Source organism: Pecten maximus, chromosome 1 (genome assembly GCF_902652985.1).
Source record: "Pecten maximus chromosome 1, xPecMax1.1, whole genome shotgun sequence".
NCBI lineage: Eukaryota > Metazoa > Mollusca > Bivalvia > Pectinida > Pectinidae > Pecten > Pecten maximus.
The window spans coordinates 55,544,876-55,572,690 of record NC_047015.1 but is presented as its reverse complement, the minus strand read 5'-3'; the positions used below and the strand labels follow the sequence as shown (position 1 = coordinate 55,572,690).

Sequence of the window (27,815 nt, the reverse complement as noted above, 5' to 3'; positions counted from 1 at the left end):
ATACTGAATCGAGAAGTTTCTACTTAGGTGACGTTCAAGGAGATAAAAATGATCTACAACCATCCATTTTCATCATATAACTGCCGGACGTTCAACCTAGACATTTACATATTGTCAGGGCATTTCCGGATTTTTTTAATGGAACAAAAATAGAGAGAAAACAACTTGGTTCATATGCTTTAATATTACCCGTTAAATACAAAATTCCCTTAACCAACATCTTGATAATGTTTTGTTGGTAGATATTAAAATAACAGTGACAAACGCTTTGTTGCTGATGAATAGCATCCGAGGATCCGAACGTATCATTCGGACTATCTAAAATCTAAGATCTCATTGTTTCCTCTCCACTAGGCTAAATTCGTACACGAATGAGCATTTTCAGAAGGCACACTGTAAATTGTTCACATGGTAACCAAACGTCACTATATATCTAATCACACCGGAAAGTCAAATGTAGTAATAAGACACGGAGTGCGTATTTATTTCCGGATATGGTCAACTCTGATGATACGTTGGTCCTATAATGGCGGTTTTGGCGTCTTCATCAGATGCTGATATTGACGACAGGTGCCGATTAAATTATACACACTGAGTCCATGTAGATTAAAGGCTTTTACCACCGATCATTGATGTTCTGCACAAGAGATATGAGAAACGGTGTTCGTAATTGAGCGGCATATCCAATTCATACCGGACTCACACTTTTCATCTGTAAAATATTCATAATATCAGAAATGTGGAGGCATATAAATTGATAATATCCGGATTTTTTAGTACTTCTATGAACAATTACAATATCCAAAACTATTTCATATTCCAGTACATGCTCGCAAACGCACGTTACGGTAATATATCCAGACTGTGAAACTGTCTTTACTTCAGAAAACTTGATATCAAAATATATCAGAATATAAAAAGTTGAAAATATCCGGATTTAAAACGTATTCCTAGTGTGAATCTGTTTCTCTATCGGTAGCTTGCATCCGGTACAGATATCATCCGAATTATGGAATTTTCCCATAGAAATGTTATAATATCCGGATTATACATTTTGCTTTGCGAAAAAATAACATTTTCCTGGATGTGAATATATTTATATATCCGTCCGGAGCTTGACTCTATTTCTGTATCAGTGGATTGTATCCGGTATTGATAACATCCGGATGTTCCGGGTCGTCCGAATTCTGTACCAAGGTCGTGTTTATCCAGTTGATGAAGGACGATATCCGTGTATAGATGCCGGGGAAATCCGGATTAGCGCATCCGATTCCTATGGATACGATTCCGGCTTGGACCCAGTGATCTCCGTCCTCACAGAAGAGAGGCCCTCCGGAGTCTCCCTGAAAACCATCACAGATCGCTCTACATATTATTGGGTAACATTTTACAGTTCCGCTTTGCTAAGTTCTTCTCGATATCATTTGTGCTTAGTTATCCATACATCAATGTACTTATCCGAACGGCTGATAAAATATTTCGCGGGTTTACATCTTTGACGAATATAGTTTGAAGGATTTTTTTGTTTTTGTTAAATTGGAAATTTGATTTGAACTTAATATGATTTTTAAATATCGTTTGTTTGGTTTTTTTTGTTTTTTTGTTTTGCGATTGTATCATTACACTTGAAAACAGCGAAAAAGTATAAATACTTGAACATAACAATTTCTACAGTTTAATCTATTGTTTAAGATGAAACAGAGACGTATATGTGTGATACACACGTCACTGGATAAAGTGAAAATACATAATGTAAAAAAAAAACATCATAACTACTCAAAATAAATTGTTCTAAGATAAATACAAATTAATTGATAGTGTGAATGCAAGATGTATTTTTAAGACTACAGCTTGGAAAAGCTACTCTTTTACATGTTCACATACAAAATGTCTGTTTACGATTAGTACTTATTACATGCAAAGGTATGGCTTACTTTTAATGAATAAACTTATTAAATTTAATGGCTCAGATTTTCGTGTTTATTGTTGTCATTTTTTTGTGTTTTTTTTGTTTATATATAGAAATTTAAAATGAAGCAGAAATGCCATTCATTTTGTGAAGTTAATGAAATGAATCCAACGATTCTCTACTACATTTGTTATCTATTTTTGTGAGTTAATTCAATTAACGACGTGACTCTAAACCTTTTACCGTCCGAATTGGAATTCAAACCCCGGCCGCCTTGGGTGAAAGCAAGTGTACTACCACTGTTCCATCCCGACCAATTAAATTTAATTACTTCCACGCTACAACACAATCAAAACATCTCGAGACATTTCCGAAAATCTTACGAAATTATTTCCGAAGATTGCCGGAAATTTCCCAAGATGGATTAAGGTAAGGACAAACAAACCTGGCATGAGTCACGTCCAGTCTGACTGGACTCGGTGGCGGCACACAGCACAGTATCATCGATGGACACAAAGTTTTTCATCACGTGACCCTCGGGTAGAGCGTCATACTTTGCGTTACAGTCAGCCGGTGGAATGATTGGCAGCTGGGCATGGAGCGGAAGGCGTACTCCCTTTCCATCTGAAATGCGGTGAAAGTAAAAATTTGGCCTCGCTTTCATCATCGTCGGATACCCACGGTTGATTGCACAACGCTACGCTACACTTCGGATACCCACGGTTGATAAGTGTAGTGAGGCCTAGTGCAATCAACCGTGGTTCACCGACGATGAGCTTTGATCAACTTGGAGAAACTGTTTTAACTTTAAAATGTTCCAGAGTTCCAAAAGCTTCATTGGAAATAAGAAAGAAAATCATTGTATTTAGATTCTTTCAATTTCCCTTAAATTATGTAATGCTTTTACCTTTTGGAGCATTCCAAGCTAAGGAATTCCCTTATAGTTAAGAAACTTTGATGAAACCGGAGCTTGGACCGTGAGAGAAAAACAACTAACTCGCTAAGTACCAATGCCAAAAAGTATAACTTTGACAATGTCAAAGTCAAAGTTACTTCATGTGACCAGAACAAAAACAAAAGCCAACACTTAGTATCAAAATGCTTTTTCAACTATGCATAAGAACAGTTTGAGAAGTCTTCATGGCTACACAACAGTAATGGATAGAATGGAACTAAAGGTCATTTCCGGGTCACACGGAAGTTCATTCAGGTCAACAAGACAAGGAACAATTCTAATTAGTTTATTTTAATTGCATCAGGTTAATTATCAACCGAAGATTTTTTTATTTAAGAATGTACGCCACCTTGTCGTAACATATGGACCTCCTTTGTAAAAGAGTTCCAAACTAGTCATACGAATATCGATTGGTCATGATTAATGATTTGGTGACACTGCATGAGACCATTAAAGACAGACATTTGACGTCAATGGAATCATTAGGCATAGTCCGATCAGAATGACCCGTTCTGCTGAACTTAGTCATATTGGGAAATAATGATGTATAAGACTGCATGCCATGCCACAAGTGGGCGTATCGCTGTGCATGAGATACAGATGACGGTATTCGTTTTATCATATTTGGCGAATTCCAAAACGTAGTTTACTATCGTAGGATTTGGTTTGGTTTATTTTGTTTAACGTCCTATTAACAGCCAGGGTCTTTAAGGACGTGCCAGGTTTAGAGGTGGAGGAAAGCCGGAGTACCCGGAGAAAAACCACCGGCCGGCCTACGGTCAGTACCTGGCAACTGCCCCACGTAGGTTTCGAGCTCGCAACCCAGAGGTGGAGGGCTAGTGATAAAGTGTCGGGGCACCTTAACCACTCGGCCACAGCGGGGCTTGCTATTGTAGGACAGTCTTATGAATTGTCTTAAATGATACAATGTCCACGCAACCAATACAGACTTAATTTAACATTTGATACCATGGCGTTGTTTTTTGTTGTTGTTGTTTTTTTTTTATTAATGCATTTTTTAGATTTCTCCTCGCATAAAAATGAGTTTATATCCTATAGAACACAATATAATAACATACAAATTATTGCCTGATTGACAATCACGTGCAATCTCAGAAAGCCGATAAACTGGTAGGGAGTGACAATGTTCCAATATTTCGTTCATTACGAGAATATTTTAATGTAATATATTACTTGGTTATCGATATCTCTGCAGCGAATGATACAGTTGATAGACACTGGTGTCTGAAAATCTTTGATAAATGACGTCAGTCATAAATATTTAAACATGTCACACAATATGGCGAACGGAAATAAATGACTTTATGGTAAAATTACCTTGGGTATTTTGTCCCCAGCCGGCCGTGACACACGCGGATCCCGGCGGGAAACGATTGGGCAGGACGTTCAGACAGACTGGGTTGACATAGTCGGACAAAATAGCTGGTCGGTCTAACTTCAGCAAGGCGATATCTTGCAACAGCGGCGTGTCCCCTGAAATAGATGAATAAATATGAACGAACGAACGAACAAATGGATATATATATTTTTTTTTTTAAATGAAAATATACATAAGGTTTTACTACAAAGGACGTCTCTGTTTATTTTTCTTCAAAAATCACGATTATCGAATTTCCTTAAGAAACATTACATTATACATTTGTAGTATACTTTCACAATATTAAGGGTGTATGCTGCATTGCCTTTTCTAAAGAGTTCCACAACTGGTAGGTTAAGTTATGACACACATGTAGACCGGGTTTTCATTGTATGACAGAATGAAATGCCAACGGAAAGTCGTCATCATCAATGACGTCACAGCCTATGTCAATCGCAATGTCAATCGCAACCTCTGGGTGAGATTTCCGGAAATATATTGATTTCCCAAAATTGCTGGGAATTTCCCCGAGATATTGATATTGGGTATAGAGTATGTTATATACTAACATGAGATCTGAAAGTTATCCCGCTTGTAAACGTTGCTGATGCTGAAGGCCTGCTCTGTACCGTCTCTTCCCGCCTGATTGTGTTCTCCAATCAGAACCTGCCAATTAGTAGGTTCGGCCAAGCCCGGCCATACCGTGTCGCTGGAGTAACAACATAAATAAAACTATAAATAAAATTCATAATTCTGCAGGGTTTTCAATTATTATCGCCGCTTACAATCATGATGTGGTCAATAACATGCATTTTCTCTACCCCGGTCTATTTGATGAGCTCTGGCCTGTGCATTGTGACCAGCCTATTGACATTTGTTGTTGCCACTTGGGGGCGGGTTATTAGAGAAATAAAACTCTTAATAAAATTCATAATTCTACAGGGGTTTTCAATTATAATCGCCGCTTACAATCATGACGTGGTCAATAACAGGCATTTTCTCAATCCGGAGGCGACCTATTTGATGATCCTATGTAAAAGCAGAAATGACCTTGAAACTATTCGGATGAGAAAACGCAGAAAGTAGCATAGAGCGGAAATAATTATATAAACAGTTATTAACTTCAGTGGCATGGTTACGCCCCTTAAACCTTATCGAGCCAGAATCATAATCGGTGCTCGTAGCGTTTCTAACACTTCCATGACGTCACAATGGAAATACTAAACCACGAACCAATAGGTCATAAACCAAATAGGTATTGACATGGAAGTTTCGTAATGTACTCATATTTCACTCGACCTACATCACTGGAAGGCCAATTCACATGTGTGGTCATTCATATTTGTCGGATTAAGTTGCAGATAACACCATATCAAAATGCTAATCTATATAGTCATGTAGTGCTTACATCATTTATAAACTAGATAGATAGATAGATAGATAGATAGTGCTATGGTTTGGTTTGGTTTATTTTGTTTAACGTCCTATTAACAGCTAAGGTCGTTTAATTACGGCCTCCCGTGCGTGCGACATGCATGCGTGTGGTGAGTGCGTATGTGTGTTTTGGGAGGCTGCGATATGTTCGTTTTAAGTCTCCTTGTGATAGGCCGGAACTTTTGCCGATTTATAGTGCTACCTCACTGAGGCATACTGCCGAAGACACCCAGCAGGACACCCCAACCGGCCACATTATACTGACAACGGACCAACCAGTCGTCCCACTCCTTATATGCTGAGCGCTAAGCAGGAGTAGAAACTACCATTTTTAAAGACGTATGTCTCGGCCAGGGAACAGAACCAAAAGCCTCACCTAAAAGCCAAAAGTGAGGCATTGTCAAGGGAGACATAAGGTTTGTTTGTTTGTTTGTTTTTGTTTAACGTCCTATTTACAGCCAAGGTCATTTAAGGACGTGCCAGGTTTTGGAGGTGGAGGAAAGCCGGAGTACCCGGAGAAAAACCACCGGCCTACGGTCAGTACTTGCAACTGCCCCACGTAGGTTTCGAACTCGCAACCCAGAGGTGGGGGGCTAGTGATAAAGTGTCGGTACACCTTAACCACTCGGCCCCTAAGACATAAGGAAGAAGAAAGTTGTTCCCAAATTTAGTCGACTCCTACGATCATGCAATGGGGGCACCAGGTACAATTCTTACGCCCTACCTGCAGGGCAGTTGTGCTATGGCCTGGCCGTTAGTGTTTAACTTTTTTAGGGAAAAAAATGTCATATGCTGTCGAATGATCTGATATTCTCAAGAGTACGTACGGGTTGCTGCAAATTATGAGCTCAAATATGTAGGTAAATATTTCATAATGAATATTCATCAACACAAATTTAAAATAACAAAATAACAAAATTATTCGCAGGCGACACAAATTAATGGTAAACAAAACACAAACTTTCATTCGGCGATAAAAGGAAGCTTGGCAATCTATCCAGGATTTGGTAAATATCGGAAATTTGACTTAAAATAGGCGAGAGTGATCTTCCAAAAAAATATATACATAGATTCTTTTGTATATTAATTGTAGGAATTCAGCATTTAAAAAGCATGCATATAAAACCATTACGATAATTTGAAATGCGATTTCTAGATTCGATGCCGCATAGTGATTCTGCCGTGTATGAGTCTTTGTCGCGAAAACAAATGGAATTACAATTCTCTCTGGGAAAATACATTTAATACTGTTGAAATAGTATACAGAATCAAAGAACGATTGCAATTGGAACCAGGTAAAATTATGAGCTTCTAGACACTTAAAAGGGGAGATTAAAACCAACAAATCCTAACAATTGTTACTACTCTCTACAGGAAATGAATAACATATCACAACCGAATAAACGAAACCGGATGTCAATTTATCCGGAATTCCAAATTAATTAAAATCAATAACTCATTACAAAACGGTCATATATACTCGTTGAAATGAAAAGAAAAATACATATCTTATTCCTTAATATTGAATATTAAACACGCATCGCGTCAATTATGCGTGAAACCTGATTAGGCGATGGGAAGGGATCGTGGTTTTGTATTATACGGACAAAATATAATCAATAAAGAGAGAGTGGTCAGCGGTCTGAAGCCTGATCCGTCCCCTGTCCATTAATTGGTCAGGGTTGTATTACAACAAATTCAATATATTGTACGTATATGTGAACGAGCTAATTAGTCATTGTCAACAAGCACAACGACCATTTCCTTTTTTTTCTAAATTGTCCGCCAGAGCGCTTTGATGCTCACAATATATAACGATGTACATTTCAATATCATATAGATAAAGGATTTAGGTTTTACATTTCCAATGTATCATTCATAATTTGGTAAAGATTTGATTTTGATAGTTTTACTACATTTTCATTAACTGTCAATCAAAGATTATTTTTATCATACGTATGCGCGTCATCACCGTATGAACGCCACACCTTTTTATGATCTCGAACGTTATAATGCATACAATGTTATGCAGTTTACGTATCATGATATACTACTGAATCAGTTTAAGAGTTTGACATAAAAACAATTAAATCTCGACATAACGCCCCTCTTATGTCACCCTGCAGAACTCCGATTTACCGCCCTCGCCTAATGACAACAACACGTAAGGGTCGCTTTTCTTTTCTTCCTTATACTTTTTCTTGACATTATTTTATTGCAGTGTTACGAGCTGGGGAATACCTCATGGAATGCGTACGAAAGGTCTGTTGCATGCTCTCCAGAACAATTCTGATGTTATATATACATAAAGCTTGGTACACAAGTCTAGCACAAGTCTAAGAAGAAAAAATGCAAATATTTACAAGTGTCCTCCCACGAAAAGTACGGGAGTATTGAATTGTTCACGTCTTCAAATCAAAGAAGTTCAAGTTTCACCTCCCACGAAAAGTACGGGAATATTGAATTGTTCACGTCTTCAAATCAAAGAAGTTCAAGTTTCACCTCCCACGAAAAGTACGGAAATATTGAATTGTTTACGTCTTCAAATCAAATAAGTTCAAGTTTCAACTTACTCGAAGCAATGGGCGGCTGTAATCACCCACTGCGGGTGTACGAGAGAGGCGCCACATAGGTGGGGGAAACCGGAAGTGTTGGAGAACATGTGGTACCGCAGGAAGTGGAGCGATACAAGCCATGGCCACTCTCCCGGCGCCGCGTGAATGCCACCTACCACGCGCTTCTGACGGAGTTGTCTGTTGCCATGGAGATTCCTGAGGACGCTGTGAAGGTCGTATCTTTCGTTGTGGAAATGAGTGAGTCCGCACGATACGTGAATTTCTGTCAAATAAAACGGAAATTAAGTACTACAGCTGAATGATTTGGCAATATTAAGGATCTCACACCTTTTACATTTACATACTAGCATTCTCGATAGAAATTTTTAGAATTTTGTTTATTTTCCAAATGATTGAGACGTCAAATTAGGTATATGAAGTATTTCTATACATTTTGTACAAGTTGGAATGTTTGTTTATGCAAGTATTTTGTGACACAAACAATGAGTGTTTATATGTGATGTTTTCGATGACTAGAACGGTATGTACACTGTCACCTTCGTCAGACAAATGATCAGGGCGGCATGTGAACATGTCCGATTAGGGGATCGAACCCCGGCCGCCAAGGTGAAAGACAAATTCAAATTCAAATTCATTTTACTCTCTTTTCACATGTTGACATGATGTATAGAGAAAAACCTAGTATAGAGATACACGTACGGCACTGTTTCACAACAAAATATGTTCATTCTTATCAAGGAGGACAAATCATGTTATTAATTTAATCTGATAAAAATACACATTTTCATTAGTTTTTTAACATTAGTTATATTCATTAGTTTGTTAAACTTAATAATAAGTAAATAATGAAATTCATCACCAATTTGTTGACCATTACAATGTGGACATTTTTTCCCCTTATACTCAATCTGGTGCCATCTGCCAGTTTCAATAATAAATTTATGATTAGTAGTGTGAAATTTACAAAAAAAAATAATCTATCTTTATCAGGTAAAATATCTAAATAATTTTCAAAATTACAGTTATCCTTAAAAGTTCTAGACAAGTGTATTCAGTTACTCCAGACTACCCGTCTCATATTTTTAATCCGTGTTTTATATAATCCAAAATTACGAAATCAAACTCGCTGGTTTTTCGCTTAAGTAAGAAATACGTAATACATGTATATTTTTATCTTATACCTGTGACATTGTAATAGGGATTATCATACCGTTTCATAATTTGCTGTAACATTTTCTGTAAGATCTTCTATTTCTTCAATAATATGTATCATATATCAGCTGTTGTATAATGCCGATTTGCCTTGATTTGAACTTCGATAATCCGAAAGGAACGGGGATAAGGCCAGCTAACTAATTTATCAAGAGAGAGCCCCGCGAATAAGACTTCCGCCATCAGACGAGTTCCGATTGCACAAGGACGGACTGACTAAAATACAAATTGTATAGAAAATTCTCGGACACCTGTTCTGATTTGTCTCCTGGCTAAATCAGAGGCCGACAGTTTCTGACTGAATTTCCACACTAAAGTGTGATAATTTACGACATAGCTAGCAAGACTGTCCGGCACCTGCTAGGCGCCGGGGAAATCTTTTTTCTTACCTTCATTCTCTGTAACGGCTGAAACAGAGACATTTATTTACATTATTCGTATATTCTTTAAACCGGATGTATACATTCCGGATAATTCATTAATCCGGAATTTCGTTATAACGTACTTTTTGAGGGAAAATATTGAATAAGGTTAGCATGATATAAATATTATTTTTTGTGAGTTTCATTTTCAAATTTTAATTTGTTTTACATGACAGCTCCGCAATAAAACTTTTTATCATTTTGTGCCAAAATATTGAATCAATGAAAAGAATATGATACATTTTGCAAGCAACCTGTCTATTTAACACATATCATTGGTAAGACGTTAAATAATTTTTCATTGAACCTGTAGTTGTACATATATTACGAAGAAGGGAGACAATTTCAAGGGAGATAAATTCTTAGTGAATATTCAGTTTTTTCATAAAGCATGTCTGTTGTGGTATCATGGGGAAATAACCAAAAAGGTTTGGACGATCTTATTTTTTTAAATGTTATTTCATTTAATTGTCTTCTGAACTACATTGTATAAGAGATTATTTTCAGTGATATAAAAGTATAAACAAATGCCCCATTATACACAATATAGCGAATGGTTCAAACAGATATGACTCAGCATAAGGAAAAAATGAGAAAAACAAAACAAAAAAACAAAAACAAAAACCACAAAAAACTGAAAAACTAAAAAACAACCCAACAAAAACAAAAATAAAAAAAATAAGTTAAAGACAGGATAAATTAGGTGAACCAGGCCATGAGGGGATAGAAAAAGTAAGACGCACAACGACAAAAAAATGCCACGAATAAGTCCTCCGTGTCAGCCATATAAATGTCTGGTACGTACCACAGCCCCGGAGCCTGGCCACAGGCGGAGTAGCCTGGCCGAATGGTGTAACCCGTATACATAGCGTCCTAAGTGGCCGGAGCTGGAGATTCACATCTATAGCCTCCCCATCCATGCTTGTGAATACCTGAAGAAAACATGTAAAACTTGACTTAAGGTAGTATGGCATCAAGGGCCATAACTCTAATTAGAAAAAAAAACATTTAAAACTTTTACTAGCGCCCATGTGCACCCATCAAAACCCCATAAATGTCTTCATTGACGGAGGGGTTTCACAATAAGAATTTATAACGGAGCAGAAAGAAATACAGCAATATGTTATTCATGAAAAATGCAGTGTGATCATAATTATCAGATGATGTTTAAAGGGTAAGCGATATATTTAATCATTTAAAGACCGTCAATGGATGCTAAATATTAAGCTATAAACAGTTTAAAATATTGTTTGGTAGGATTTGCCAAAAGATGTTGGGTTGGTTGCAAAACATGAAAGATTTTTTAGTTATATTTCGTCAGGATAGATATATTCATTCATTCATTCATTCATTCATTCATTCATTCATTCATTCATTCATTCATTCATTTATTAATTAATTTATTTATTTATTTATTTATGTATTCGTTTGACTGGTAAATGATGAAATTTTATCGAAATCTTGAAAATGCATCTTCAAAATATTTTTATAGAAAAAATTATGATATTTTCTGAGATCAGGAAGTATGTTTGCAGGATTTTACCAAGAAGGCAGAAAGGCCTTGCGGTACAATCTTGGTTTATGTTTTATTTTTCTTACATTTATCCTTCATTTGATAGTTATATACAATATTTATAGGTCGACCTTTCAGGTGGATAGTCTTGATTCCAAATTCGGAGAGATGATTGATATCCATGGACATGTCATAGCGAGGCCTAATCACTCGTTGGACGGAGGCACTGAACAGCTGCATCAGGTATAAGAGTCAAATATAGTCTAGAATCTCATCATAGGACCAATTATAGCCGAGTCTAGCAAGAAGACTAATTGACATCCGCTAAATCGACAGATCATAGAACAAACAGGGCCTAATACGATCACAGGAGCTTGGCACAATTTCACAAAATTGCCGTAATTTATATTATAAAAAACGTACATTGCGGAATGGCCTTTGAAAAATGCATTTGTAATATCTCCAATATTTCTCTATTTCAGACAATTTATCAAAAAATGAACTTCTAATTGATATTATGATTCATGATTTCCTTGGACGGCTTGTTTAGCCGTCTGGCGGGAATATATATCATTTTTATTTTTGGTATGATAACGATGTTTCTTAAAATGTTTGTGTGTTTGTTTGTTTTTGTTTAACGTCCAATTAACAGCCAGGGTCATTTAAGGACGTGCCAGGTTTTGGAGGTGGAGGAAAGCCGTAGTACCCTGAGAAAAACCACCGGCCTACGGTCAGTACCTGGCAACTGCCCCACGTACGTTTCGAACTCGTAACCCTGAGTTTGAGGGCTAGTGATAAAGTGTCGGGACACCTTAACCACTCGGCCACCGCGGCCCCTCTTAGAAGGTAATTCATGTCAAAACGTTCATATGCAATGTTCAATATTGATCTTAAATGCATGGTAAATCAATCATCGAAGACCGATTATAGAAAAAATAAGAAAAATATCATTCTTATGTGTTTTATACAGTTCTTCGAGTTTCAAACCGACATTGTTGATTCAACCGGAAGTACAAATATAATCTATTTCCGGTTTACAATGATTTACCAAACTTAACACATATTTCGGAATAATTGCGACTATTATATACTTTTGTTTGCTTACCTTTGGTTGGTTGCCCTCCAATACGTCATAGAACGTGACGCACGTGCGGCTATACGAGATGACGTAACTACTGTAGCCAATGGCAGTCGGCTCTATACGAATCATCGATACGAGTTTTTCTCCCGCCAGGCGGAGCTGCACACCACTATCACTGGCGGTAGCATTTAGAATCTTATGGCACGAAGAGGGTACTTTAAAGAAAATAAATAAATGTAAATATGTTGTAAATAAAACGTGCATATTACGAGAACTGTTCATAGATCATCGTCCAGGTGGAACCATTCGAGACAGTCAGCATTTATACTACAGCAAGTACGCATTATACTGCCATTCTCAGTCTATTAAAAGGCGTTTGGCGATATGGTAAGGTCACGTGATTACTGAATTACTGAGATAAAAAGGGAAATGGCACATTGGAATACTTCAGTATTTTGACTGAAATCAAATTGGGAAATGACATTGGCGTTATATCGACATCCACATTAATGATAATTGTAGGTCATAATATCGAAGTTTTACTGTCAGATAAAATTTTCACAATTGTACAAACAAAAAGATTCATGCAAATACTTTTTTCCCATCATTATTTCTTATCATAGAGCTCTTTATTTTGGAAAATAAGTGAGTAAAATGTACTGTTAACAGAAATGTTGCTTTGGTTTTAGCCAGGTTGAAGCAGTAGAACTTACGACAGCCTGTGAGCTCGAATCTGAGGGCGGACAAATTGCCATGACGCTCAGTCGGGATGAGTCGGACACACTTCGCCACAAAGACGTGACTGAAAACTATGATGGATACGGAACTGGTGTCGACGTTAGCGGCAAACACCTAAAACAAAGGGCAGATAACTCATGACAGGGAACAAATAATTAAAAACACATCACAACTCTGACATGGTATATGCGGACAACATTTTAGGAATAACCTCTAGAATCATATTTTTTTATTTTTTTTTTTTTATTTTTTTATTGTTTATTTATTTATTTATTTATTTTTTAATCTAACTTCTTAATGTGAAAGTTAAGGAACAGATAGGAATCAAGACAGATAAAAATTTAAAAATACATTATCCGCGTTTCGCAATTTTATTTTGAAGATATCCTAACTTTGACTTGACATCTTTGAGTTGCCAGTTAAAAAGCAGCTTGTATACCTGTGGCATGCCATTGTCTTCAATGGCGTAGTAATCCCGACAGTTAACGCTGTAGTTTACTTTAAGTGACGTCACCCATATATGTCTCTCGCTGTCGCCTTGTACTTGTAGACCAGTAACTAGCATGTTACTTTCGAACTCAACCTGTTGATCAAAATCGTAGAAGCATTTTTTTGCAATCGGCAACCTTCGGGACTTTCCGTAAACGAGAAAACACTCAATTTTTTTCTCGTTAACGAAAAGTACCGAAGGTTCCCGATTGGCATTATAATTGTCCAAATATCAAAACAAGTTCCCTGATACGATCTTAAGTAAATCACGAATAAAATCTACCCTACCGATGACGTCACAGAGATGGACCAATGAAATATGCCGTACCTGTACAAATGTAGTCGGTCCAAGCGTCGTCCCGTACCAGGATCGCCGACCGTTGAGACGTGCGTCCTGAGCCTCGCCCTCTGTAGCCGATAGGGTGTAGGGCAACATGGCCCGGGAGCCCATGGCCACACCCAGAGGGGTGGTACACTGGGTTGATTCCGGAGTCTGAGACAGAAAGAGCGAGGGAAATATCTTAAAATTTAACTGGGGGAAAAAACCACCAAACAAACAAACAAAAAACCAACAAATAAAAACGGAAGTCAGAATCTTAATTAAAGAATATGCTGTTTTATATCATACCATAAAATGCATATTTTACATTTTTACTGACCTCCAAATTTTGGAGATTTCCAACGTCTTTTAGGCTTTAAAGTGAATAAATGATTATTTGATATATAAAATAGCAACACAAATGACGAAGGAAGACAACTTTATGACTCGTGCCCTGACCGGGCCTCGAACTCACGATCTACGGCACCCAAAATACCAGAAATAACCACAGCTTATACCGCTGCGCTACATCGGCGTTCTTAGAAAGAACGTTTCAATGGCGCAGTCAATATCATCTAATAGACGACTTCAACAATGATCATGTCAGGGTATCGGGCCGACCCTCACTGCGCCATTGAAACGTTTTTTTAAGAACGCCGATGTGGCACAGCGGTATAAGCTGATGATATAGTTTATAATTGGTATATAGTCAGAAACTAAGTGTAGCAGGAGAGGAAAATTCAACGCCCAGAATGGGACTCGAACAGGGACCACCGAGCTCTAGACGGACGCTATATTTGAGCTGCCTGGCCACCGGCGCTCAGCCCAGTCCAGTTCCACTTCATTCCTCCCTCCTTTAACAAAGTCTTCGACCCCGAAGACACACACGAGATCCTATACCACCTCTGTGGGTATTTAGTTGGGCGCCACATGTATCAGGAGATGAAAATGCACCGATAAGACCGGGACTCGAACCCGGAACCTCCGAACTCTAGACGGACGCTCTGACCATTTGAGCTTACTGGCCACTGGCGTTCAGCCCAGTCCGGTTCCGCTACACAAGTATACAGCTGTATATACCCTTTCCGTGTTGAGACACAACAAGCGACCTGTCGCTAGAATCTCTAAACGAACGCTCTACCACTACGGGAGCTATTAAATAAAGATAGATCAAAGATATTCTCTGTATCCAATATCGGTGGGGAAAAGTGGGTACATTTAACACTACATCTTTCATCCATGAAAAATGGGTATGGCATTTTTTCACAATTATGGATCAGACACAATATTTGATTGACGGCGAAATTGAGTGTTGGTGTCCTTATCTGGTGCATACACACCTGTATTTTTCACCTGTGATGTATAGGTGATGATTTTACCTGTATCGTGATCAATGACGCAGATTTATCATAGTTCTTACATCGCCATCTTAATTGTTATGAAATATGACTGGAGATTTCCATAAATCAACTTTCCAATAAGGTTTAATTACCTGTGTAGCACATATATAGCTTTTATAGCTCAAATTTATGTTCAATTAAAATTTTTCCTGGAGCTAGATAACACCAATAACCGAAACAATGACGTTATTTCAAAGCCGATTTTTTTTTTTTTTTTTTTACAGATTTAGTTTCGTAATGTGTTTTTTTTTTTGTGTACATATCTGTTATATTTATAAACAAATATATGTAATAAATTTCGCTGCATAATAATATTATAGATAATAATGAAATAATTTAAAATTGTCTTGAAGTGTCTCACACCATCATGTTACACAAGATCCATATTCGGATATTTTAATCCGAACGCTATTTTATGATATTCTAGGGAAAAATGCGTTGATTAGCAACGTAAAAAAATCTAATATATCAGAATATAACTGAAATGAGTCCGGAAGTAGATTATTCCTGGTTATAAAAATCCATTTTTATTTATTGCAAGCCTTCTGAAGATGACGTCAAAAACACATATAGAACAAAATGATAAGGAAATCTTATTAGATTCGTAACCAAAAGCTATAAATAGAAAATTATGAGGTCCTTGACTGCCTGGGTAACTACTATGTAATAAAATGGAATCTGCGTATTGAATTCATGTAATTTTAATCATAGTTTCCGATGTACGTCTTGGACTTATTGAATTTCTAGCAAGGAGAAATTTCATCCAGGGTTTTTTTCAGCCATTAACCTTTCCTACTAATGACTTCTATTTCCGCCAAACTCTCGAACGCAACTTCGTAAACAACCAACAGAATTTAAATACAGATTAAGAAAAAAGCCGAGGTACTTCCGCATTAACGTATTTAGGACAATGGAGACAAAAACAGCATATCATAAACAGACTGCTACAAAGAAATGGATCGGTGTCAATAGCACAATGGCCGCGAAGGGACGTACGCGCTTCTGTGGTCAGTGCGTAATTCAAGTAGCTAATTGGCTTCTTTAAGTGGAACTGTCGACAACTGCAAACGATTGGTGAATGTTTACGAGCGAATCATCGGATTCATAAAATAAAGCGTATTGTTTGTATTGAACTTTTATGCATTTGTTTGTCTGAAATAACAATGTTCGCATAAAACTATGTGGAGATTTATTGAGCTGGTGAACTCGTTGTTATATGACTAAAATGGCAACATTGAAAAAAACGCCGTGTTGATATTTAAAGGTGAAAAGAGTCATAATTCACAACGTGTATATAGCAATAAATTGGAAAACATTTCCGTCTTCACTGTTGCACGATTACCCCAGTAGAAGTTCGCAAATAGATTGATTTGTGACGTTATTTGCTCTCAGATTAGCAGCCGAATAGGTGGATTTATGATACATATATATATTATCCTGATTAAGTGGGAATCTATTTTTTTGCCTGGATTCAGTGCAGTACAAATCAACATATGTCTATAGGTTGGCCATGATCTAGGACAAACCCATCAATATGTGTCTGTAAGGTAGCCCCGATCTAGTATACACCAATGGGTGTCTGTATGGTGGCCCCGATCTAGTACACACCAATTGGTGTCTGTATGGTTTGGTTTGGTTTGGTTTATTTTGTTTAACGTCCTATTAACAGCTAAGGTCATTTAAGGACGGCCTCCCGTGCGTGCGACATGCATTCGTGTGGTGAGTGCGTATGTGTGTTTTGGGAGGCTGCGATATGTTCGTGTTAAGTCTCCTTGTGATAGGCCGGGACTTTTGCCGATTTATAGTGCTATCTCACTGAAGCATACTGCCGAAGACACCCAGCACACCCCACCCGGTCACATTATACTGACAACGGGCGAACCAGCCGTCCCACTCCAAATATGCTGAGCGCTAAGCAGGAGTAGCAACTACCATTTTTTAAAGACTCTGGTATGTCTCGGCCAGGGGACAGAACCCAAAGCCTTCCTCACAGGGGCGAACGCTCAACTAAAGGCCAAAAGTGAGGACATTAGGAAGAAGAAAGTTAAGAAAGAAGAGAAAAGATAAGATCCCAAATTTAGTCGCCTCGTGTCTGTATTGTGGCTCTGGTGTAGCATACAGCAATATTGTGTTTCTGTATGGTTGCCCTAATTCAGTACACACCAATGAGTGTCAATAAGTTAGCCCTGAGGTAGCATACAACATTGGGCGTCTATATATTGGCCATGATCTAGGACAAACCATCAATTGGTGTCAGTATGGTGGCCCCAATCTAGTACACACCAATTGGTGTCTGTATGGTGGCACCGATCTAGTACACAGCAATGAGTGTCTGTATGGTGGCCCCGATCTAGTACACACCAATGGGTGTCTGTATGGTGGCCCCGATCTAGTATACGCCAATTGGTGTCTGTATGGTGGCCCTGGTTTAGTACACACCAATGGATGTCGTTATGTTAGCCCTGATATAGCATACAACAATATCGTATTTCTGTATGGTGGCCCTGATTGGTGTCTGTATGGTGGCCCCGGTCTAGTACACACCAATTGGTATCTGTATGGTGGCCCCGATCTAGTACACACCAATTGGTGTCTGTATGGTGGCCCCGATCTAGTACACACCAATTGGTATCTGTATGGTGGCCCCGATCTAGTACACACCAATTTGTGTCTGTATGTTAGCCCTGATGTAGCAATATTGGGGATTTATATGTTGGCCATGATCTAGGACAAACCCATCAATAGGTGTCTGTATTGTGGCCCCGATCTAGTACACACCAATGTGTGTCTGTATGTTCGCCCTGATAACTTTCTTCTTCCTAATGTCTCCCTTGGCAATGCCTCACTTTTGGCCTTTAGTTGAGCGTTCGCCCCTGTGAGGAAGGCTTTGGGTTCTGTCCCCTGGCCGAGACATTCCAGAGTCTTTAAAAATGGTAGTTGCTGCTCCTGCTTAGCGCTCAGCAAATTAGGAGTGGGACGACTGGTTCGCCCGTTGTCAGTATAATGTGACCGGGTGGGGTGTGCTGCTGGGTGTCTTCGGCAGTATGCTTCAGTGAGGTAGCACTCTAAATCGGCAAAAGATCCGGCCTATCACAAGGAGACTTAACACGAACATACCGCAGCCTCCAAAAACACACATACGCACTCATCACACGCATACATGTACATGTCGCACGCACGGGAGGCCGTCCTTAAATGACCTTAGCTGTTAATAGGACGTTAAACAAAATAAACCAAACCAAACCAAACCATACAACAATATTATGTTTCTGTAAGGTGGCCCCGATTCAGTACACATCCACCAATGGGTGTCTGTATGGTAGCCCCGATCTAGTTTACACCAATGGGTGTCTGTATGGTGGCCCCTATTTAGTACACACCAATTGGTATCTGTATGGTGGCCCCGATCTAGTACACACCAATTGGTGTCTGTATGGTGGCCCCGATCTAGTACACACCAATTGGTATCTGTATGGTGGCCCCGATCTAGTACACACCAATTGGTGTCTGTATATTAGCCCTGATGTAGCAATATTGGTGATTTACATGTTGGCCATGATCTAGGACAAACCCATCAATAGGTGTCTGTATTGTGGCCCCGATCTAGTACACACCAATGTGTGTCTGTATGTTAGCCTTAATGTAGCATACAACAATATTATGTTTCTGTATGGTGGCCCTGATTTAGTACACATCAATTGGTGTCTGTATGTTAGCCCTGATGTAGCATACAACAATATTGGGCGTCTGTATATTGGCCCTAATCAAGTTCACAGCATTAGATGTCTGAATGTTGGTACTGATTCAGTACACAGCGATGGCTGTCTGTGAGCCGATCTATGTTCAAACCAATAGGTGCCCTATAATAGAAGTCTGAAGGAGCACTCAATAAGAAAGTTTCTGTATGCTGGCCCTGATCTAGTACACTATTATGAATGTCTGTATGTCGGCCCTGATCGAATACACACAACTAGGTGTCTATAAATTGCCCATGATCTAGTACACAATATTCGACGTCTGAATGTTGGCCCTGATCTAGTACACAATAATAGACGTCTTTATGTTGGCCCTGATCTAGTACACAATAATAGACGTCTTTATGTTGGCCCTGATCTAGTACACAATAACAGACGTCTATATGTTGGCCCTGATCTAGTACACAATAATGGACGTCTGTATGTTGGCCCTGATCTAGTACACAATAACAGACGTCTATATGTTGGCCCTGATCTAGTACACAATAATAGACGTCTTTATGTTGGCCCTGATCTAGTACACAATAATGGACGTATGTTGGCCCTGATCTAGTACACAATCATGGACGTCTGTATGTTGGCCCTGATCTAGTACACAATAATGGACGTATGTTGGCCCTGATCTAGTACACAATAACAGACGTCTATATGTTGGCCCTGATCTAGTACACAATAATAGACGTCTTTATGTTGGCCCTGATCTAGTACACAATAATGGACGTATGTTGGCCCTGATCTAGTACACAATCATGGACGTCTATATGTTGGCCCTGATCTAGTACACAATAATGGACGTCTGTATGTTGACCCTGATCTAGTACACAATAATGGACGTCTGTATGTTGGCAATGATCTAGTACACAACAATGGATGTCGGAACGTTGGCCCTGATCTGGTACACAATAATGGATGTCTGTATGTTGGCCCTGATCTAGTACACAATAATGGATGTCTGAATGTTGGCCCTGATCTAGTACACAATAATGGACGTCTGTATGTTGGCCCTGATCTAGTACACAATAATGGACGTCTGTGTGTTGGCCCTGATCTAGTACACAAAAATGGACGTCTGTATGTTGGCCCTGATCTAGTACACAATAATGGACGTCTGTATGTTGGCCCTGATCTAGTACACAATACTGTCTGTCTGTATGTTGGCCCTGATCTAGTACACAATACTGTCTGTCTATATGTTGGCCCTGATCTAGTACACAATAATGGATGTCTGTATGTTGGCCCTGATCTAGTACACAATAATGTATGTCTGCATGTTGGCCCTGATTAATGACTTCCCTAATTATGTATATAATGTTTGCCCGGATTATGTACACACCAATAGGTACCTATAGTTCGTCCTTGATCTTGTAAACAAACAGTTGACACCTTAATATTAGTACTTTATATTTAGATTATATATCGTATGAAGCAAAGGAGTCCTATGTAGATATAGCCACACCAGTTCACCTTAAAATTACCATACTATAAAGCAATACCCAAGCTTCTATTTTATAAAAGGTTTTTAAAAAGATGAATCTACAGTATATACGTGTTTCAGCTTTACGGGAGATGCAATCGGATCCCCAAGGACAATTTTCTTTTCTGAATGGCAGGTAGATGGTACGTCTTGTGAAAATCACGTGTAAACACATTTGACAAATAAGATTATAAATTTCACTGAATACAATCGATGAAGTTAACACGTGCTTGAACCTTTTGATTTAATTAATAAATTGTCACACCTCGAGAATTTTCCTGTGTGAAGACATATATTTCTTTTCGGAACGATCGTTAACAGCCCAAAATGAACGTTTGTCAGATTTTGAAAAAACTACATAGTTTAAATTAATAGAATGTTTCAATCATCTTGACACTTACATTTGGTAAAGAGGAATGCTTTGAATTCATATGATTTTAAGTCATTGATTATATGAAATACTGATGAATGTTGTAATGTTAACAAAGCATGTTAATATTTAGGATGAAATAAGCCGGTATTTACATCGTTTGTATTTTCCAAAATTCAAAATACACTGGAGTTGTCTTTAATTCTACTGTACCGGGATCTCCTGGTGAAATATTATAGTTCACTAAAGCGTTCCCGTGACCTTGTTTGTTCCGAGAACCGCTGTAAACTGGGTCTAATTTTAGAAATCGTCGATTTTTTCCCACTTTCTACCGGAAACCTGCCAAGAAAATGCGTCATAAGGCGATGAAAACCAGCCTTATAAGTTTGAATGAGGCTTAGGATAGAAAATGTTGTTTTAGTGTCTGCGACAGCTAAATGTCTTTGAACCGGAAGTAACGTTGTAGCGTCACAGACGAATAACAAATACACTTCAGATTATCGACTAAGTCGACTTAGACACATATACAAACATCCATGCGCCTGTGTTTATATTAGTAATGAGTGTTTTGGAAACAGCTCGCAGATAACTCCGAATCGCAGTATTATATATTCTTCTATATACACCACGGTAAAAATATTTGAATCGATATGTAGATATTTAAGGAGATGACACCAACAAGGTCCAAATAGCGTAATAAAGAGGGAAAGAATTGCTGAATTTTTTGCTCTCAAATGATGTTTATTTATAGCAAACCAACGTTTCCTATCCATTACATGCTAAATTACTAGAGAAATATAAGTAAGAATCTATCAACTTGATGAAACATAATATTGAAAAAAGTTATATATACATGTATATGCACAAGTTTCCTTGTCACGCAAGCGTTCGAGTGACCAGAAATACAAAATGTAGTTATGGAGCGATTTTTTCTTCTTCTCGAATTTTGATTTTTGGAGCGGTAATTCCTAAAGAACCTTTTTTTTTTTCAAATTGGTGTTGTCTATTATCAAATAATTTATTATTCATTTCATTAACCAATCAGAGCGGTGATTTTTACTCATCTCAATTTTATACTTTTCTTTTCAGATAGAAAGAACGCAAAAAACGTAATACAATGTAGTAAAATAATAAACCATAGTTCGAATCAATGAGTAAAAGAAAGTTTAGTATATATGACGTCATCACTTTGTTGTAATTTTTTTTAAGTTATGATATATAAATCGAAAAGATTATCATGAATGAAAGGGAGAGAACATGATATACATGATCAACATTGCTTTCTGAAATAAATGTCAGCATAGACTGTACCATATCGAGTGAAGGTTACCAAATTACAGCGTCACGCATAATTTGTACAACGCGTTTAATAACAGCAATGATTGTATATCGACCTTATGGATACATTATAATAGTTACGTGCTATGTACGTATATAATATGCCTCTCTAGCTGTACCACAAGGACCTATTCTCGATCCTTTATTATTTGATGATCATTTATTATTTTGTTTTTAATTCAATGATCATTTTGACATTATGAAGACTTATAATTATTATCATCATTATTCGGAAAAAAATTCTTCTATAGACTTAAACCTTAACAAATAAAATTTTATTCACGAAATTTACTTTTTCAAAGCAGAAATGAAACCTATTTCATAGAAGCAGTTGTTATTGGTGTGAACATTGTTCTTCGAATCATAAATATACAACAATTGGTGTCATATATATATTACAACAATTCTTCTATAGACTTAAACCTTAACAAATAAAATTTTATTCACGGAATTTACTTTTTCAAAGCAGAAATGAAACCTGATCATTTTTCTTTTGATGATAAATCTCTTTCTTTCATTTAATCTCGTAACCAACTTGGGATGTTTCTTAGTAGCAATTGTCATTGGTATGTTCTACAACAATTAAGAAATAAAGTTACTAAGGAGACGCTAATTACACACGTCCTTCACCAGACCGTCTACCCAATATGTCTCTTGTGTTTGAGATGGCTAATCCAGTGAACTATCAAAAGCCTTGGAAGGAGTTAGGTTAGTACTACTCTACCCTCTTGCGAAGTCAATCCTTCAGGCTGGGGAAAGAAGACACTTGCTGTTTCGCAGTGCATGGGTGTAAGCCACAACTGAAGTTATAGCCCCCTGCTGAACTTCAGATTTGCTTTCATGTCCCAGAAAGCGACCAAAATATATCTGCTGTCGCTATTGAAAAATCCAAGTCTATAGGTCTCATTTTTGCTCGTTCCTCGTGGTGCTCATGGAAATAGTTAGTTTTGATTCCCCTCCAAGACTTTGGTTTAGCTTGGTTTATTTTGTTTAACGTCCTATTAACAGCCAGGGTCATTTAAGGACGTGCCAGGTTTTGGAGATGAAGGAAAGCCGGAGTACCCGGAGAAAAACCACCGGCCTACGGTCAGTACCTGGCATCTGCCCTATGTAGATTTCGAACTCGCAACCCAGAGGTGGATGGCTAGTGATAAAGTGTCGGGACACCTTAACCACTCGGCCACCAGAGGTGGAGGGCTAGTGATAAAGTGTCGGGACACCTTAACCAATCGGCCACCGCGGCCCCTCCTCCAAGACGAGGACGGCACTGAGCTCTAAACCTAGATTGAGACAATCTACATAAAGTCTATAAAATTGGTACACTCTATTTCATATTAGGCGTTGAAGCTTCGGTATGCACTTGCTTCAGTATAATTGTGGTATGGGTGTCCAGCTAACGTGTCCGGGTGTTGCAGATCTGAGTTCAGTATTAACGTGGATCCCATGGCAGCCGACGTCCCGCGGCCGCGGTGGCTGAGTGGTTAAGGTGTCCCGACACTTTATCACTAGCCCTCCACCTCTGGGTTGCGAGTTCGAAACCTCCGTGGGGCAGTTGCTAGGTACTGACCGTAGGCCGGTGGTTTTCTCCGGGTACTCCGGCTTTCCTCCACCTCCAAAACCTGGCACGTCCTTAAATGACCCTGGCTGTTAATAGGACGTTAAACAAAAACAAACTAAAAACAAACCAAACCGGGTGTTGCATTTCTATGTGATAACACAAAGAAGGCTATTCTTTGGCAAATATTATATCATGGTAATTTTTTGTTTAATATGAAATAATAAATCAACTGTAGCGACCGTTTAAACATAATATCTGAATGCTTGAAACCGGAACCGTTGGATCTTTTTAGCATGAACTTAACAGTGCTATATTGAAGTGATAGAATAGTGTTGCTCTTGGTTTAACTGTCAATGAGATGAAGGAAATGAAAGATTTCTAAAATGAAGCATTGAATTATTAATATTTCTGATAACATATTGGTATTAAACCAAATCTACTTTTTAATGACCATGGGGTAGTCGGGTGGCACAGTGGTAACACATTTGCCTTTTACCCAGGCGGCCGGGGTTCGATTCCCCGATCGGATGTGAAGAGGTATGGGGTCACCTGCCCGACCACGTGGGTCTTCCCCGGGTACTCCGGTTTCCTCCCACAGTAAGACCCCTCGCGCGCTTCCATCCGGGTCAACAAGCGTGATTAATGTAAGTTGATATAACTTGTTCGCAATTGTTGTCAAATAAATAATGTTTACATTAAAAAAAAATGACCATGGGGTATTCTACGAAAACAATGTCAATGTCATACCTGCTATGCTGACCACTAGAAGGTTAACTTCAGATTAACTTCACCATCACAATCCATACATGATCCAAAAACCGTTATACACGAACATATATCATAGATATTAATACTTAACGCATTATCACCCTCCCAAGCCACATATCAACAGGTTGGGTTTGAAAGATGAAAACGTGTTGTTTTCTCGCTGGGTAACTACATGTACGTAATGTAAAATCAAGCGCTGCTACGGAAAATATCAGGTTGATTTGAATCTACTTCTGGTTCTAAGGCAGACAGTTTTATAAAGTCAAGGGTCAAAGATGGAAATTTATGCTATGACAATATCGCAAAAATATCACAACCTTAAAATTGTTAAATTGGAATTATCAACAAACCTTTTTAGTTTTGATATATATCACATATATATTGCATTTTTCTTTTAATTTCAAATGAAGTATAAAATATACCAATACAATATTGAAATAACATCTTAAACGTTCAAAACTATGCTGAAAAAAAAACAAAATAACTGATACAATATTGAAATAACATCTTAAACTTTCAAAGTTATGCTGAAAAAAAACACCCCAAAATAACATCTTAAAATTTCAAAACTACACTGAAAATAAAAACAATCAACTCTATCTGCATGGTCATATTATTAAAGATATTAAAATCGTCATCATCAAAATCATATAATTTCAAAATATCTTTTGAATTGTTCCTTTTTTTTTATTTATATAAAACATCAATATAAAAGAAGAGCTGATTACGTTATGCAAGATATGATATATAAATCTTAAACACTGACATAAAGATTTTTGCAACACATTTGCAAATATTTATGTTTTTTAGAATATTCTTTATTAAACTTTGATATGTGATTTGATAGGTGGAAAGTTATCTCCTAAAATATATACACTTTTCTAAGCATATATTTCATTTAAATATATATATATACATGTATATAAAATCATTGTATATATATTACAGAATAGAGTTTCATTAAAAAAATAATATATATTTCTTATCATTTTACATTTATATTGCACGGAATCGAAATTAACCTGTAAGCTCATACTAAACCTCTTTCAGATACTTTGAGAAAACACAAGTTCATCTACAATGGCCACTTTTTAAAACATAAGAAGTAATAGCCGGTTTAGGAAAAACATGATATATCGAAAAGAAATACCTGTCAAACGTTTTTGGAAAGAAATATAAGAAAACTTACCTGTGTCTGTGAAATGGAGAATCTTTGAAATACGGTGATGATCGTAAAAATACTTGTCCATGTCGTTCTAAACATGCAGCCTCTTTTACACGACATGTCCATGTTGCCAATGTGTATAATGTTTCAGACGTTGCGGTTATTTGCTTTCACAGTTAAACATCCTTGCTGCCGGCGTGTCAACAGACGAGCATGCGACTTATGAGAGCGCCAACAACGGTATACGCTGTTGATAGCGGAAGGTCTATACGTCATCAACTCCCGGCTTCTCTGTCACCATGGCAACTACAGTGACATCATGGTAGACTCCAACTGAGAATTAAGTTGAGTACGACCTTTTCTAATTAATGACACTATTAATTCAAGTTATTTGTAAAAAAAAGGTAGCAATGATTTTGGTGTGATGATTTGAAATAAATTCGATTTAATATACATTGAGGTAGAACAGCAAACCACGCTGTAGTGATTGGTATGTAAGATTGCATGCATAAGTGATAATTCATCTTGTGCATTTTATGCAGATGTGACCTGCCATCTTGTATAGTTAGTTTCAAAGCTGAAAAAAAACATGTAGAAAATTTGGAGACATATTAATATAAAGTCATGGTTTAGCGGTACATATATACCTTATAACTACAAAATATCAGACTAAACTGCACCCGATTAGTTGTTTGACGAATTTTTATAAATAGTAACAATGACCTTGCATTTGAAGCATGAAAACCCTACGAAATTCTTTATAAACATAGTTTGAACAAAGTCAATTAGGGAATGAAACGCCCTGAGGCATGATAATGCTCTCCTTTGTCCCCAATAATTGTTGGAGATAACCAATTGATTACAAATTTTGCTTTCCAGAAAACTGAAAAAGGTTGAAAATAAACTAGCATGTTTTGGCCAAATAGCGTAATTTATCTGCAAAGTTTTGCATTAACATTTTAAAATAAAAAAAAACGTTTAACCCGAAAAAATATCTTAATATGACGTCATGGCGGCCATATTGTGTTTTATCTACCCGAACAAGTTGCACTGATAGCTCACAATGATCTGCATTATACTTGACAAATTATGAACATGTCTAATATTTTCGAAAAATTTAAACTTCACAAAATCTCAGAATAATGATTAGAAACATAACAAGCGTTCTTTTAACCTGATGGTTAAAGTCCTAGAATATAGAAACATTCATCTTTTCATCTCCATTAAGGTTCCTTAAATCAAAGAAATTACCAATCGGAACCCCTCGTCATTTTCTACGAAACTACGTTTGCAGACGGAGGCGAGGTGTTCCGATTTGGAAATTACTTTACCTAAAAACTTGCATTGAAATTCAGGAAAATGTTAGTTAGGGAAACTTTCAGTGCGAGTAAAGAAATATCTTTAAGTTAGAAGCATTGGTGAAAATGGAGCCTGATGTTGAAAAAACCAATCAGAGATAAGAAACTGAAGTTGTTTTTTTATTTATTTATCTCTTAGATGAGCTACGTTTAAACTGACAAAGATAAACAACACAACAACGCGTGAACAAACCAGAAAAAATCAATAAAACGAAACAGAATTAGCATAAAGTCTTCTATACCTACCAGAACAAAAGACAAAGGACATGCTTTATACGGAGATTAACACAATGAGAGCTATATGTATTGTCCCAAGGATAATCCCTGTATACACTGATCCTGAATTATCCGTAGATAATCCTTTTGTGTCCCTGATGTATGATGCAAACATGTCACGTTTGAAATTAAAATCTTTAAATTATGGGGTTAATTTAACCCTCGTTCAGACAGACTTCGATTTTCCAAACTTTCCATCAAAAGGCTTTTGGCACTTAGCATCACTGATGAGTCCTAGATGGGCGAAACCGTAGTATCATGTTCCTAGCAGCACTGACGAGTCCTACATGTAATTTTTATTTATTTTACAACAATTGCCAAAAAAGT

General features: G+C 37.5%; 1 protein-coding gene across 1 annotated transcript; it reads right to left on the bottom strand.

Moving 5' to 3' along the window:
* Positions 1–165: 165 nt before the first annotated feature.
* Positions 166–26,084, bottom strand: LOC117338510. Its single transcript, XM_033899869.1, has 12 exons — positions 25,879–26,084; positions 14,036–14,200; positions 13,658–13,801; positions 13,194–13,332; positions 12,505–12,695; positions 10,692–10,818; positions 9,854–9,871; positions 8,250–8,514; positions 4,812–4,951; positions 4,203–4,358; positions 2,355–2,533; positions 166–1,343 (listed from the first exon to the last, which is right to left on the bottom strand). The coding sequence occupies exons 1-12, from the start codon at positions 25,978–25,980 to the stop codon at positions 1,122–1,124; spliced, it is 1,848 nt and encodes a 615-aa protein (XP_033755760.1). The 5' UTR covers positions 25,981–26,084; the 3' UTR covers positions 166–1,121.
* Positions 26,085–27,815: the final 1,731 nt, after the last annotated feature.

Coding starts and splice junctions, on each gene's coding strand:
- LOC117338510 (XM_033899869.1), bottom strand. CDS start 25,980: ATGGACATGTCGTGTAAAAGAGGCTGCATGTTTAGAACGACATGGACA. Junction 14,201..25,878: donor TCTCCATTTCACAGACACAG/GTAAGTTTTCTT, acceptor TTTCTGTCTCAG/ACTCCGGAATCAACCCAGTG. Junction 10,819..12,504: donor TGGAGGGCAACCAACCAAAG/GTAAGCAAACAA, acceptor TGTTTTCTTCAG/GTATTCACAAGCATGGATGG.